This window comes from Nerophis lumbriciformis, linkage group LG06, assembly GCF_033978685.3.
Source record: "Nerophis lumbriciformis linkage group LG06, RoL_Nlum_v2.1, whole genome shotgun sequence".
Taxonomy (NCBI): Eukaryota; Metazoa; Chordata; class Actinopteri; order Syngnathiformes; family Syngnathidae; genus Nerophis; species Nerophis lumbriciformis.
The window spans coordinates 25961546-25978588 of record NC_084553.2 but is presented as its reverse complement, the minus strand read 5'-3'; the positions used below and the strand labels follow the sequence as shown (position 1 = coordinate 25978588).

Below are 17043 nucleotides of genomic sequence, written 5' to 3'. Positions count from 1 at the left end.
GTCTGACATGTTTAGTAACTTTACCAGTGGCAGTAGCTCGACGAAGGTGGCGGTGCGTAACTGGCAACCTGGATGTGACACACTCACAGACTTTGTAATTGGTCAAACGGTGGAGGGCGGGACATTGAAATAAAAACAATAACAAGATTTCGGGGCTGTTAATCTAATTTTGAAATGAGCATATCCCGGCTGAACTACCGTTGTCAGTTATAAAGGTATTTGAAAAGAACATGATGAGATAGGCTCCAGCACCCCCCGCTACCCCAAAAGGGACAAGCGGTAGAAAATGGATGGATGATTTATTAATGCCTTTTCACATATAAGGGCCATTTAATGATGACTTGACATGAAATTATTACATATGGCACCTTTAAGCGTGTTGCGTGTGATCTATTAAGACAGCGTGTATGGTTGATAACTAGTGCAGACTGCTTAATTTAAATGATGTTTTTTCGCATGGACTGCATGGCCACCATGGTGACACTCATTTACTGCACATCCATGTTATGTGACGTTTTGAAACATGCAGTAGACTATTGTGTACCACTTTTTATGGGCATTTTAGAAGAAGTCCTGCATCTACAATGGAACCCACTTTTTTAGAAGGTGTACTCCTGGAAGATGCTGGCACTAACTCTCAGTGTGCGCTGGAAGGTTCCAGGGGCAAGAAAAAATAATATTTTTTCATATTAATTAAAAAAAGAAGCATAATTAAAAAAAAAAAAAAAAAAACGTCAGGCACCCAAACACATCAATTGAATTTGTTTTAATCAGCCCATTGAGTCGTCCAGCAGCTATAAACTTATATTTGTGAATATACAATATTTTATTTTTGACAGTCCATATACCAATAAATCTGATTCTGATGTTGATAAGCATACGTAGGATGGAGCTGCAGCCGATTGCCTCCCTTCTCACAGCCATTTCTGCCAGCATGTGCATTCTTTCTATTAATAATAAATAAAGACGCAAAACAGCGGCCGCAGAACAGTTTTAGTCTTAATGAATCGTACTCCGAATGCTAAAAAATTATATTTGCATTTTCTCCTCCCTGTGCTGTGGCCATTCTGATGATCAACATGTATTCTGCATATTCATGAAGACTGAAACGCTAAATGGATTGCGTCACTTATTTTACTCACTTAAGAGACGCAATCCTCTACACACAAGCTTAATAGATCAGCTTTGCGTGTGCTATCAAGCATATCTTTTAATACACGCAAACCTTTAGTAGATCAGGGCCATAGTGGACGGATTTTAAGAGCCATGGTCTCAACAAGTGGCACATACTACTGTAGGATTGATATTTTTAGTTCATTTAGCTATTTTTATGCTTGAAAATGTTTAATTCAGGCGGAAATTATGTAAAATATGCCTCTGCGACAGATTGAAGTCGCAAACTTCGAAGCATAATGTGATAAGGAAAGACTGTACTTTCAATGTGATTTTAAAGTATATTTTTGAAGTAAAAATAATGAATATAGAAATACACCATTCAGGGTCAAACTGTCACAGTACAAATAAAGAAAATCTTTATGAACTGAAATTCACAGTAGGTCTGAGGTATTGGAATATGCGTGACAGCATGCATGACAATGTTCTTTTTTAAATGAGTGTTACAAAAAAAAAAAAAGCAAAACAAATGTCAATAATTTAACCTATGATTCTTGCGCTTTTAGTTAATTGTAAATTGTATGACCTCGGAGGGATTTGTTTTCAGACGGGGTAATGTACTATCTCACTGTCAAATATTATCCTGATACACCTTCAAAATTAAGAATTGGAAACAGTTTTGTCATTTCTCTTGCTGTATCACCATCATTGTGTTTGCTCGTGAAGATACTACAGCACAGATTTTATGTAATCATTTCAAGTTGCAAAAGTAAAGTGCCACAGCCTGAGAGCAACTTCATTGCCTCTATTACTTTTGTTATTGTGGACATTTTAGATTAAGCAACAGAGTGGAAAACTACATGCATTGCTTTACTTCAAAGCACCAGTCATGAAAACACCATTCAAATAACAGCGTGTATAGATTTTGCATTTTCTTTTTCAGATTTTCTGAAACTGAACTCTGAGAAAAACACTACCTCCGTCACAGATCTTTCGGTTTTTGCAGGTTGAACTTTAGAACAAATGTGCGTGGACAGCGGAATGCTTTCCAAGTCCAGAAAGGCTTTTTTGTTGTTTAGATAACCTCAGTAAGCCCCAGCGCTGCAGGGTTGGTTACACAACAGCAGCCTTCTGCACAAGTCAAAGCCGTGACACTCCACTGATGCACATATTAGGGACATTTTGGTATACACCTTGACATGGTTTAGCTTGCTGTTACAGGGGCTTGACATGTTGTCTTATGTTCCATTTATTAGGCCACCTTTATCACCTTACCTTGTGTGTTTATACAGACTAATTCAATAATCCGGAGAATAAATAAATATACCTGCTGTTGGTAAATTACTTTATTTATCATATCAGGATATCTTATGTACTTAATACACTTTACAGACACCATTTTGTCCATTGATTTAGAGTTGTGGGCAATAAATGATTGACAGAATTATTTCATGATCTCCACCGAGGTTACGTTAACCCTTCATGTTTTTTGTTTTGTTTGTCAGTTGGGGAAGGCAAAGATGCATGACCCACAGCTCTGAATTTCTTGAAATCATCTTTCATTGCAGTGACTCAAGACAAATTGGGGAAATCCAGAATACACAAAATATCCGACATTAAATGGGAACTGGCCCTGCGATGAGGTGGAGACTTGTCCAGGGTGTACCCCGCCTACCTCCCGAATGCAGCTGAGATAGTCTCCAGCACCCCCCGCCACCCCGAAAGGGACAAGCGGTAGAAAATGGATGGATGGATAAATGGGAACTGTACTTTTTGGGGGGAATTTTGAATCATTCACAATCCCAATGTAAGACAAGCATACATATGTTTTTCTTTTTTTATGCATTCTAACTCGTAAATAAACGCTAGGAAAAGTAATCTAACAATGGGAGTCATTCTATTCCGCCTATGAAAGACCTTTAAAAAAACATCCAAAAACTTCCATCAACTGTAAGTATATATTTAATGTAGTAACAGGCACATTCACATTTACATGTAATATTTACGTATTTTGCTTATTTTAAGCATACCATGGCACATTGTTTTCATAGACTCATCACAATGTTCGCTTTTTCCTTCAACACTGACTACAATTAATGCAGACTTCATGAGAAGCATAATAAAACAATCACTTACTGCACAATGTCTGCTTTCACTACCAACTGATGCGGTGTTTATATATTCCCGTTTAGATGAGGAATTAATCATAGTCTTCGTGAAGGGTTATAGTGGAAAAAAAGGGGGTTTGGATTCAAACCAGCGTCTTTTCGTGTCTTTCTTGCCGTCTCTAGGTCTTAGTTGGCTTTCAAAGTTTAAAGTTTCTACTATCAAGGTGTAAGGCATGATTTATAATGTAGAATTAACTTTCACCAGCTTACTGACGAGAGAGCAGCTCTCCAGCCCATGATATCAATACAGCAGCATAAGCTAGTTACTCTGTGTGATTAATGCGCCGCTCAAATTAGGTCTTTAACGTTAGTGCTTTTAAGACCAATATGGCTAATACTTGGTTCATATTCAGGTCAAGAAATATAAATGGAGTATTGACAGTTTTTGAATGGTGAGGGAGAGAGCTTTTTGGGCGGAATAGAGCGACTTCCATTGACTTCATTGTTAGCATTTTTTTTCTTTTCGTTTTCTTACGAGTTAGAAGGCATGAAAAAATGTACGGTAAACGTGTGATCTTGTCTTACACAGGGATTGTGAATGATAGGCAAGATTCCAAAAAGTGCTGTTACCCTTTTTCAGGTCAAAAGTAGTTATTTGGACAAGTTTACATGTACATTGAACTCTGTGCTTTATTACTGAAATGAGCAAAATAATCAGAACATAAAAAGTCAAGTGTTTTTGTTCTGTTGGCAATCAATCATACTTTATCTATATAGCACTTTTCAGGCTCAGGCAAGTTGCAACACAACATACTTTAGACCAGTAAAAAACAAACAAAAAAAAACACGTGCACGTACATAGCACGACAATGACAACAACAAAACAAGGCATAGCACCTTTGAATTGTCAAATTAATGTAATCTAAAAAAAAAACATATTTAACCTATTTTAAAATATATGTAAAAATAAAATAGATAAAAAACATACAATTGTAAGAATAATAGTAGTAATAATAGCAATAAATAAAATAGAAAATTATTAAGAACCAAAGAAGAGTTTACAATGATCAGTAAAAAGTCTGATTAAAAAGATGTGCCTTTAACCTTTTCTCAACAGTCTCTGGAGTCCTGAGGCTCTCTTGCAGGCAATTCCGCAGATATTTGTTCTTACTTTAAGTAATATATCTCAGATTGTGATATAACTTTTGCAAGGTATAAGCACGTATCTCTAACATAGAAAGTGCCTGCTTAGTAAAAAAAAAAAAAGAAATCATTTTTGAACTATTTAATTTAGTTAAGATCTAGTTTAGTTTGTCCACTTTGTGCACTGACATTTTTGTATAAAGACCAAGGGAATATTTATTTTTCGCATTTATATACAAAACTCAAAACTAGTGAAGTTGTCACGTTGTGTAAATGAAAACAGAATACAATGATTTGCAAATCATTTTCAACCTATATTCATTGAATACACTGAAAAGACAAGATACTTAACGTTCAAACTGGAATACTTTGTTATTTTTTGCAAATATTAGCTCATTTGGAATTTGATGCCTGGATCATGTTTCAAAAAAGCTGGCACAAGTGACAAAAAAGACTGAGAAAGTTGAGGAATGCTCATCAAACACTTATTTGGAACACCCCACAGTTGAACAGGCTAATTGAGAACAGGTGGGTGCCATAATTTGGTATAAAAGCAGCTTCTATGAAATGCTCAGTCATTCATTAACAAGGATGGGTCACCACTTTGTGAACAAATGTGTGATATATATCTCGATATTTTGCCTTAGCCTTGAATGAACACTTGATGCATATAATCACAGCAGTATGATGATTCTATGTGTCTACATTAAAACATTCTTGTTCATACTTCATTAATATATGCTAATTTTAAACTTTCATGCAGAGAGGGAAATCACAACTAAGTCAATTGACCAAAACTGTATTTATTAAACAGTTATTAAGCAGTGGCACAAACATTCATGTCATTTCCAAAACAGAACGTGCAAGATTGTCAGAGACATTTTAAAACAAGCTATTAGTGCACTTTTGTGCATGATGTCACTAAGATGACTTATCAAAACAACACTAAATTAAAGTGCACTTTTTGTACACAACGCCACTACAATAGTTTAAAACAAATAAAGTGCACTTTTGTGCATGATGTCACACAAGATATTTCAATAAGTGTCAAATAGAAATGAGCTGCATAATAGGAAATCAAATAGTGTATGTCCTTCGCTATGTGGTAGGGTCCTGCGGACGTTATCTCCTTCTGTTGTTGACTATTTATTTTCATACGGTGTTGATGTGGAAATGGTTGCTTGGGCATTTTGTTGGTGTGGCACCGAACGGAGATGTTGACATGGAGTTTCAAACACTCTTCATTCTCTAGCGGGTGACTTTTCAAATGATGCTACACGTTAGCAGTGGTACTACTTTTTGTAGCAACGCTTTTGCCGCATACTTGACATATTACGGTTGTCTGTTTAATAACATGTTCCCGCTTGAAGCCAAACCACCGCCAGACGATGGACTCCCTGCAGTTTTTCTTGGGAATTAATTATTCCTTCATTTGTTACCAGATTTGCACCTTCTTTCTCTCGTATTACCACTAGCACCCCAGATATCGTTACCCATGCTGCTACATCTCTGTTCCACGAGGGTGTATGACATTGCACGTGTGACAGTATGTGACGTATGTAAGAAGGTGCGCTTGTTTTATGACTGTGAGAAGGAGAGACAAGAAAGAGTGAGAAACGCCTGTAGTGTAATGCCCGCAGCTAAAAGCAACTGCGTGAGAACGTATACTCGAATATCACGATATAGTCATTTTCTATATCGCACAGAGACAAACTCGCGATATATCGAGTATATTCGATATATCGCCCAGCCCTACATGGAATTTAGGGATTTCACCATCTACGGTCCGTAATATCATCAACATATTCAGAGAATCTGCACGTAAGTAGCAAGGCCAAAAATCAACATTGAATGCCTGTGACCTTCGATCCCTCAGGCGGTACTGCATCAATATGTGACATCAGTGTGTAAAGGATATCACTACATAGGCTCGGGAACACTTCCAAAAACCACTGTCCGAAACTACAGTTTGTCGCTACATCTGTAAGTGCAAGTTAAAACTCTACTATGCAAAGTGAAAGCCATTTATCAACAACACCCAGAAACGCCGCCGGCTTCGCTGGGCTTGAGATCATCTAAGATGGACTGATGCAAAGTGGAAAAGTGTTCTGTGGTCTGACGAGTCCACATTTCTAATTGTTTTTGGAAACTGTGGACGTCGTGTCCTCCGGACCAAAGAGGAAAGGAACCATCCAGGCTGTTATAGGCGCAAAGTTCAAAAGCCAGCATCTGTGATGGTATGGGGGTGTATTAGTACCCAAGGCATGGGTAACTTACACATCTGTGAAGGCACCATTAATGCTGAAAGGTACATACAAGTTTTGGAGCAAAATCCAAGCAACGTCATTTTCATGGACACCCCTGCTTATTTAAGCAAAACAATGCCAAGCCACATTCTGCACGTGTTACAACAGCGTGGCTTCGTAGTAAAAGAGTGCGGGTACTAGACTGGCCTGCCTGTAGTCCACACCTGTCTCCCATTGAAAATGTGAGGCGCATTATGAAGCGTAAAATACGACAACGGAGACCCCGGACTGTTGAACAACTTAAGCTGTACATCAAGCAAGAATGGGAAATAATTCCACCTGAAAAGCTTCAAAAATTGGTTTCCTCAGTTCTCAAACGTTAACTGAGTGTTGTTAAAAGGAAAGGCGATATAACACAGTGGTAAAAATGCCCCTGTGCCAACTTTTTTGCAATGTGTTGCTGCCATCAAATTCTAAGTTAATGATTATTTGCAAAAAAAAAACTAGGTTTTTCAGTTCGAACATTAAATGTATTGTCTTTGCAGTGTATTCAGTTGAATATAAGTTGAGAGGGATTTGCAAATTATTGTATTCTGTTTTTATTTACGATTTACACAACGTGCCAACTTCACTGGTTTTGGATTTTGTAGTATTTGATATACTAACATGGGTTTTCCCTTATTAAAACGCTGATCAAATGTTGACGTTTTATCGAAAGGTTAATCCAGTTAGATACGTCATCATCTATGATCATCCATTTTTTTGATTATTAATTTCTGTCTCATCAGCAAAGTGTTGTCGTGAAAATTTAATTTAATATGCAAGTGTTGTGCGTGGTGTGTAGAAGAAAAGGAAACCCTAACATGCACACTTTCTGACTATATCTGTACATCATAACACCACAAGGTTGCGTTTCGTGCCATAACAGGAAAAAAGTAACCCTGAAGTCTACTGTGGCGTCAAGGTCTGAGAAGTGATGTGCTCCCCGACCGCAACCAGGCTTATAATGATGTTTTTTGTTTTGTTTTATTGCTGTGTAGCTTTATGCCAGTATATAGAGGCTACTAAATTCACAGATGGGGCCAAAGGAAAATTGGCGGGGGCAAATGAAGGTAACCCTCCACCCACACACTGTACCCCTTCCTTTTTAACCCGTGCTTAGCTTTAACCCCCTAACCTTTTAACCTGGCACACGTTTGGAAAACTCCTCATTAGCCCCTTTTTTCATTTTGCGTCATACTCCTAGTTTCTTGTTATTTTCTGACGGTGTAAGGACTTGCCCTTTCTTTTTTGCACACTCTTCAGTTAAATGTTTTCCTCCTGGCTTCCCCCTCCTCCTCCCTCACGTCCCCAAGCAGCGGCTGAACAATGAGCTTATGTTTGACAATCACCGCTTCTGTATTCTGTGCAGGCGCGCAAAAACATACTGCACACACTGCACTTACACACTGGTGATTCCAGTGCTGCCTGCGCTGGTATTGCCTGGTCAATGTTTACTTTTCTCCTACACTCTGAATGAACTGCCTTGGTGTGTGCATCACTTCTGCTTCAATCTGGGTTCAAATCAGCTCACTTTGAGCTTTTTCTTGATGGATGGTTTTGTGTGTTTCTGTGTATTGTCATTAAAGCTGTCACAAAGCATCTGGATTTGTGGATGCCATCTCATTCTTTTATCTATTGTCATTAATGTATCGATCTGGCTTATTTTTAGCTGGGAATGCAGATGGCAGCTTTACATGACACAATACAGTCTTCTTTTCTAGACCAATATATGCTGATTTTGGAGTTGTGCCTCCTACTTACCAAGCATTTTCTGTGCCACCTCTGCCTACGTTTGGGGTTTTCTGTGCTGACTCTTTATCCTTAGTTTTCACTTCCTCTCTTTCTTTCCTCTTTGCCTTTTCAGGTGAGAATTTTGAGCAGAGTCCTCTAAGGAGAACCTTTAAATCCAAAGTTCTTGCACATTACCCCGACAATGTCGAGTGGAATTCATTCGACCAGGATGCAGTTGGCATGGTAAGATTAAAAAATCAGCTACTAAAATCTTTGCTTCCTCCATCTGCAACAACTGTCAAATTTGGGAAATTTAAAATGTTTGGAAAACTTTTGTAGAATTCATAGAATTATAGCATTAAGTGCGTTTCAAAGCACTAAATTGTTTGGATTTCTCAAAAAATTCAGTTCAAAATAAGCTTTCTTAAAGGGGAACTGCACAAGTTTTGGAATTGTGCCTATATTTCACAGTCCTGATGAGAGACAAGAACACATTTTTCTTTTTCATGTTTTCTAACTTGTAAATAAAAGTTTGCTTACAATGGAGCCTACGGGAGCCATGAAGTCATGATGTCATTGTGTATATTCCGACCATAAAACCCACTTAAAAATATTCAAAAAGCGCTAACAATACGCCATTTATCTTTGGTGACCAGAATATTACCCAAGTATTAGTAATATTATTATTATAAGCGCTAACATTAAGGACCTATTATAGCAGCGCATTGATTGAGAGGTACAGTAGCTCGTGGAAGTTAATTCTAGATTATTAATCATGCATTTCACCTTGATAGTAAAAGGATGTGGCCATATACTGAGAAGTTGGTCTACCTTGACAGCCAACTTAGACCCGGAAATGGCAAAAAAGACCCAAGAAGACACTTGGTTCCACCCCTTTGCAAGGATTATAAATGATTTTTCATCTAAACTGGAATATATAAACATATTAGTCGGTCTCAAGTGAGAGCAGACATTGTACAGTAAGTGATGTTTAATTACGTTTGTTGGCTGTAATTAAGTGTGTCATAATTGTATATTGTTTAAGGAAATTGTTATTGGAAAAAGTGAACGTTGTGATGCGTTTCTGAAATCAAAGCGCTGCCATATGCTTAAAATTACCATCCATTCATTTTCTACCGCTTGTCACTCTCTCTCGGGGTCGCGGGGGTGCTGGAGCCTATCCCAGCTGCACTCTGGCGGAAGGCGGGGTACTCCCTGGACAAGTCGCCACCTCATTGTGTGTGTGTGTATATATATATACATATATATACTTACAGAGCGTATATAAAACGATGGAGGTGTTTGGATGTTTTTTTAAGTGCTTAATTGGCAGAATAGAGCAACTCCCTTAGGCTCCATTGTAAGCTGACTTTTGCTAACATTTATTTACGAGTTAGAGTGCATGAAAAAAGAACAGCATGTGTTCTCGTCTTACATAAGGACAAGAACACAAAAAAAAGTGCAGTTCCCCTTTAAACACATGGAAACACCTTAGTCTGATTGTGTTTGGCTTTTAAAAAATTGTATTAAAACACCTACATTATGCAATTAGAAACCAGTTTTCTCTGGCATTTAGGCGATATCGGTGCGCCAATCCCAAGAAGCTGCTCTTTACTACATTATTCACAAGCAAACAAGAACAAGTCTGTGGGATATAGAAGCGGAAATAGGACAATATTTTCAATTATATGATGTAAAACCTATTAACCTACCCATTAAATAAAGGTTAGGATGTTTACAAAGAAGATGCAAAATATGTGTCATGATGCCAGCACACCCCGGCCGGAGGAGAGAATGGTGGAGAAAAACCTCTTAACAGCCATATTTTGACACTAAAATTGTTTTTATACACTATGGAATTCATACAGAATAAAAAAATTGTGTATGTTTCGTTAGTTAGTAGACAACAATAAATAGCTGTAGATATTACATGTCTTCAAGACAGCGTCGATCTCGTTCATTCAGATCATCCACAACATTGTTATTCATACTAAATTTAGTGATGTAAGAATAAACTGTCCACATGTAAATCAGTTATTAAAAATAATTCACTGCATAGTTTGTTTTAATAGTAAATAGTCAAAGTAGTTGACTAAAATAGCAATCTTTTTGTATGTCTCAAATGGTCATAATAACAATATGTGTAATTTAAACACATTAAAACATTACCAACAACACAAAATAGTTGTAGAAAGTTGTAGATATCGGAAAGCTGTTCGCGCTATTTTATAAGCATGTAGCCTTTTCTTCTTGTATTTACATTCCCACCTAGCTAAACACTCTAAAATGACCCCAATTGCCCAGTTTCCGCCCACAGCTTTTTCTTCTCAGCTTGTGAATAATATAGTAAAGAGCGGCGTGTTGGTCCTCCACGGAGGTTGGCGCGCTGATAACGGCTACGTGTCAGAGAAAATGCTTTACAATTGCATAATCTAGGTGTGTTAATCCGATTTTTCAAAAGCTAAACACGTTCAGATTAAAGTGTTTCCATGTGATTAAGAAAGCTTATTTTGAGAAAAATAAATTGAGAAATCACACTCATTTAGTGCATGGAAACAAACTAAGTCTGTCACTAGCCTTGTGGTGCACCCACAGTTTAAAATCACAAGACTTAAATTAAACAGACATGTAGCTACAGTTATTAAGAATAAAAATAAAATCCACTTTGCCTTGTTGGTTAATCTTCTTTGCCTGCAGCCGTGTGGGGATGAGGGGCAGTGTTGACAATGCGGTTGGTACTTCCTGTTTTTAACCACACAGCGCTTGTCCATTGCTTCCTTTGAAGCTAACAAAACTACAAAAATGTTGTAAAAAAGGCTAAAAAACACTTAAGAAGCACACATAGTAGGTTCTAGCAGCTATGTGCTTTGCTGACTGAATGAGCAGTAAGCACCGGAGATCAATCAGCTGGCCCCCAATGAATGTGCTGCCGGTCACAAAATGGCTGCCTTGCAGGCACACGATGGGTGGATGTACACAGACACAGAGTTTGTACACCAAAGCATATTTTACTTTGGTCTGTTAGAGGTTCGTAAATCGAGGTTGCACTGTATGCATAATATCCTTTTTTAATTTGAATAGTACTGACAAAGGGCCGTGCAGGGAGTACATTAGAATAGAATAGAATAGAAAGTACTTTATTGATCCCTGGGGGAAATTCAGCACCACAGTTCGCTCACAATAGACAATAATAATACATAATAATAATAAATAATATAATTTATATAATTTATATAATATATAATATATATATATAGCACAAATAATTTGATTTTAACGGTGCTGAACCAAGTGTTCTTTTTTCTGCGGTGTGCTTTTTTGGAATGCTAATCAACCTTAAATCTGGCTGTATCCAATTACTCATCTGACAAGGAAAACAAGTGTTCGTTATTCTAAGTTTTCAAATCCCCTACTTTATAACCTCAACACTTTTAATCTCAAAAGTCTTTTTTCCTCTGTCTTCCTGCAGCTCTGCATGCCAAAGGGTCTTGCCTTCAGGACACAGGTGGACTCTCGGGAGCCGCAGTTCCACTCCTTTATCATCACTCGAGAGGACGGCTCCCGGACTTACGGATTTGCTCTCACTTTCTTCGAAGAGGTGACCAGTAAACAGATCTGCAGTGCCATGCAAACTCTTTACCACATGCACAATGCAGAGCAGTACGACATCTTGCACACAGCCACCTCTTCTCGTCCACCCGAGGAACAGTTGCGACTCCACCACTCCCACCATCGGCCCATCCTGCACGCAGCGCCCGCTATCTCCCGTCTGCAGCGTTTCAATTCATATGACATCAGCCGAGACACGCTGTACGTGTCAAAGTGCATCTGCTTGATAACACCAATGGCCTTTGCCCAGGCCTGCAAAAAAGTGCTGCAGCAGCTTTACCAGGCTGTTACCTCGCCCCATCCCCCACCCCTCCCGCTGGAGAGCTACATCTACAACATCCTCTATGAGGTGCCCCTGACACCCTCCGGGCGATCCCTAAAGTTTTCAGGCGTCTATGGTCCTGTGGTGTGCCAGAGGCCGAGCACATCAGAACTGCCACTCTTTGACTTTGCCATTAGGGAAGTAATCAACCTGCTGGGGGTGGAGAATGTTCTTCAACTCTTCACCTGTGCCCTGCTCGAGATGCAGATACTGCTCTACTCGCAGCGTAAGTAGCACATCTGCTGCATTTGCACTCACTCAGGGTTTGTTTTATGGTCCCATCAGTACTCAACATGGTTTTATACAATCAGCAGCCACAGCATATGGCACTAAACAATTCTAATAATGGAATCTTTGTTGTAAAGTGCAATCATAACTGCTCAGTTTTGACTGACATGTCAGAGACATGTTTTTTGTATGGAGGTTGCAGTTTGCATTTTGAGGTTTCCTGTGAATGAAAGTGACCCAAAGCTCTGGCAAATCTCTGCTATACATGTTGGAGCCACTTGTCTAAGAGGTTACATAATCTTGTAAGTGTCCATTAAAGAAGGGCAGTCTTAAGTAGCAGCCTGTATAACCCAAAGAACCTTACCCATCTCAGGCTAGTCAGCTGTTTGTGCAGTGGGATGCTGATGCATTTATTGTATACACATTAAACTCGTATGTCAAATTTAGAGACACCATCCCCTGTCGCAGCAGTAGTTTCTCATGTGGGAGAGTATACTATTTGCTGAGCATAAAAAGGCCTTTAGAGAGAGCAAGAGCAAAGTAGTGTGTGTGCTAGATGTGGACTGGTGTTTAGATCCATTACAATGGCAAGAAAGGGCAAATGGTTTATAAAACACCAGGACACACTGGGTGAGAGGCTCTTAAGAGGAAAAGCTGTGGTGTTGCTAGGCAACGTCGAGACAGGGAGGATAGCCATGATGCAGGATGATTATCATTGGTCGGAGGTGACATCATGCCCTCTCCCCCTTGCGAGAGCTGCAGAACGTGCGAAGGGTGTCGATTGGCAGTATTCCACAGGGAAGAACCGAGGGATTGTTTGGAGGAAACATTGCACTTAAACACACACACACACACATTGAGGAATGTGATGCTTTACAAGAAGATAACTGTGAGGCCTTGAAATAAAGCTGAGATTTGCAACCAGCCACACAACATCTCTCCCATGATCTCTTGAATGACTTGCTCCAAGACAGTGTTTACCCAATCTCTCTGGGGGAACATTGTCCTCTCTAAGTCATGGGTCAGCTCATTTGTGACGGTCGAATAAAGTCACATTTTTCGGGTCATTTCTGCTTTTTAACTTTGGCAATGGACACGAGGAGTCATGTGTAGGACAGATGTTCAATATTTGAAGTGGTGCAATGTATCGCAGCAACCAAGTAGCTCCTTAGTTTCAATTGTGTGTTTCCTGCACACTCTTGTTTTAGTTTATGTGGTTTGAATGTGAAACGAACAAGCATCACGCCACTGATTGGTGATAGCAGAGTTAAGTGTTAAATGTAAATATGCTAATTAGAGTGTGAAATGTAAAATGTGCTGTTCACTTCTTTAAAGGTACGTTGCCTCCACCATGTAATATGATCCCATTCATAGATAACATTACATGGTTGAGCCTTGGTCACCTGCAAAATGATTTATTTTTATTTTGGGTGCAGATTAAATTCAGCATCTTAATCATTTATCAAATTACAGCCTGATATAATGACTACACATAATAGAATGTATTTCATGTGGATCAGATCCGAATAAAGTGCGGTAAGAGAGATTTTGACTAATAACACAAAGCAAATTTAATTTAAAACAAAATGTTTTTTCCATTTTGGGTAACGGGGTTTTATTCAGTGTATGGGATCTTCCCAAAATGTAATCAGAACACTACCTGTAAAGTCTACCTACTTACTCATCATACCATTTCTGTGGTCACACATCACAAAATGTTGACAGGAAGCTGTTCGCGCAATAAAAACCCACATTGATGACAACATAACCTCTTTAAGACACTGCTTAGTTATGACTGATACTGTCAAAAAGGTATTACTGTAATTTATCAATTATGGCTGGGCAAAACTCAAAAATCTGTTTATTCTCCAAATATGTGTATATTTTAAAACAAGTAACTGAACAAACAAATTAAGGGGAATTTATTGAGATTAAAACACATTAGCTGTTGCAAAAAATGGAGAAAACCCTTTTATTTTTTGCAAGGAAAATGATTTTAATGCAGTGGTATGTAGAAATGTAGATTATAACTTTTACCTAACGAAACAACAGGTAATTTTTTAAATATAACTATAATGTTAAGTTTTTTTCCACAATCATTTCTATAATTTGTGGCATTTGTTAATGATTTTCTTAAGGATGTCTATCCATTTAACAACTGCCACCAAAAAGCAGTCTATTAGTAGACAACAATCTAATGAACCGGCACAACAGTTTTACGTCGGTTTGAAGGTCTAAATATTGGTTTTGATTATTTTTTTGATCGCCCAGCCCTAATAACAATCTGTTTTATTGTTGCGTTTGTAGTTTGTAGTTTTGTGAAACAGTACTTCATCACACTTTTTGGTAACATTTTCTATTTATACTGCATCACATTACTTGTGTAGATGTACCTAATGTAGATGCCAGTGGGGGCATACTTTTTAAATAATGTTGAAGTCACCATTTAGTCCATTCAGCAATTGAGATAATGTGTATTTGTCAAAAGGACAAGGGGCTCATATTAGTATCCTAATTTCCCTCCCAAGAGGATAAACTAGTTTAGAGTGATTGGGCTTGTCTTATAAACCAGTGCATGGCCAAAGGGATGGAATTTATTTTCATTGCCATAAGAGGGAAGGCAATGCTGCTCCTGCTGCTGCAGAGCCGTAGCTGTCAACAAGAAGCAGGAATGTGGATGAGGAAAACCAGACACATACTGTATTATTACTATGTGGCCCGCTTGATTGGAGTGTGAAATATGAAGCAGTCCTGATGTGTGAAGTCATGAAAAGGGAATTTGTCATGAGTCAGAGTGTCAGTTGACTTTGGTTGATACAGTTCATACACTGAGATCTTCTCGAGGATACTAGTCTGGAGGTGTTCTTAACAAAGCAAGTTATCTGCCTGCACTGACATTATAACTTTCCAAGCAAGCTATGTTTTAGTCATTGTTAGTAATCTGGGTTGCACAAAAACAAACTAACTCTGCTAAAGTATTAGGACACCAACTTGTTTTTAACAGTGATTTTGTGACCAGAATATGCACAAAACGTACAAACACTAAAGTTTGTTAATTTACGAACTACTTTCTAGTATTTGCAGGATGAATTTAATAAACAGACATTTGTATAAGCTACATTATAAACCACACTCCACCAAAAATCCAATAGCCTTATCCTTATGTTATGGCCTACCCCTAAAAAAAAGTTTTGGAAATATCGACTCAAATGTAAGACAGTATATTTGCCAAAAAATGGGACATGTCATTCTCAGGGTCTAAACATTTGTATAAAAGAACATGCGTTGGTAAAGTTTTGAAGTTTATCAAACCGGAGGAGTTATAATGCTATTTTTAATTAATGAATATTAATGAATTAATGTTATCAAACAGCTGTCAAGCATGATATCTTAACATATCAGTAATTATTTTACTGATATTGAAAATACTTCATTCAAAAAGGGACTGACCACTGATTTTCTAGCTCAGGAAGGCCCCCAACCACCCATTCACCCCCCCTACGCTCCACTCAAAAAAATTTTTTTAAGTCTATGCAGCCTGAGGACTGCTCTCACTAGGGTGCCGATCTAGTTCCATCCATCCATTTTCTACCGCTTATTCCCTTTGGGGTCGCGGGGGGCGCTGGAGCCTATCTCAGCTACAATCGGGCGGAAGGCGGGGTACACCCTGGACAAGTCGCCACCTAATCGCAGGGCCAACACAGATAGACAGACAACATTCACACTCACATCCACACACTAGGGCCAATTTAGTGTTGCATCTAGTTGATAAAAATAATGGTTCAGTCGCTCACTCTTTGTTTGTGTGCGTCCTACAGATTACCAAAGGCTGATGACTGTAGCCGAGAGCATCACAGCCTTAATGTTCCCCTTTCAGTGGCAGCATGTGTATGTTCCCATTCTCCCCGCCTCTCTCCTCCACTTCCTGGATGCACCTGTGCCGTATCTAATGGGCCTGCACTCGAATGGACAGGATGACCGGACCAAGTTAGAGCTACCACAGGAGGTAAACACTCACTTTTACGTTGCCCTAAACACAACTCCACAATACCAGTGTATTTTACCTATTAAAGCAGAAGCACACACAGCCAGCACCAGCCCTGCACAATGTATGGTGGTACATCATATAATATTGTGTGACGTGGAGTACACTGATTGTGTTCAGTTGAGCTGTATGCTCAGGCTTCAATTTGGATTTTTGAATAACTTTCTCTGCTTGATGGAACATTTTGTCCCGAACATTGTATCTAAGTGTGGTATGGAAAAGGAGTGTTTCCTCCTTACACTGTGTCTGTGTGTCGATAATACACATCAATATGCCTTAGACCAGGGTTTGCTTGCTTGATTTTAGTGATGTACCGATCAGCAGTTTTGGCCTTCGCTACAGATCTGATTTTTTGGCTTCAGATTTGATATAGGGTTGCGGAATATAAACTATATACAATATAAATGATCAAACGTGGCCAACCATAGAGCTTTCAATACTATTGTATCGTGATAA

The 17043-nt window shown here is 38.6% G+C and overlaps 1 protein-coding gene across 4 annotated transcripts in view; it reads left to right on the top strand.

Annotated features, from left to right (window-relative positions):
- The window catches only part of dennd5a (DENN/MADD domain containing 5A), a 64676-nt gene that overhangs the window by 21167 nt on the left and 26466 nt on the right, over positions 1 to 17043 (top strand). For 2 of the 4 annotated variants that reach the window (XM_061963979.1, XM_061963976.1), the window contains exons 2-5: positions 7651 to 7722; positions 8517 to 8626; positions 11853 to 12540; positions 16361 to 16548. In XM_061963979.1, coding sequence (XP_061819963.1) covers positions 7651 to 7722; positions 8517 to 8626; positions 11853 to 12540; positions 16361 to 16548 — 1058 coding nt within the window. The remainder of the gene's footprint in view (positions 1 to 7650; positions 7723 to 8516; positions 8627 to 11852; positions 12541 to 16360; positions 16549 to 17043) is intronic. The other 2 variants (XM_061963977.1, XM_061963978.1) reach the window with 2 other exon arrangements.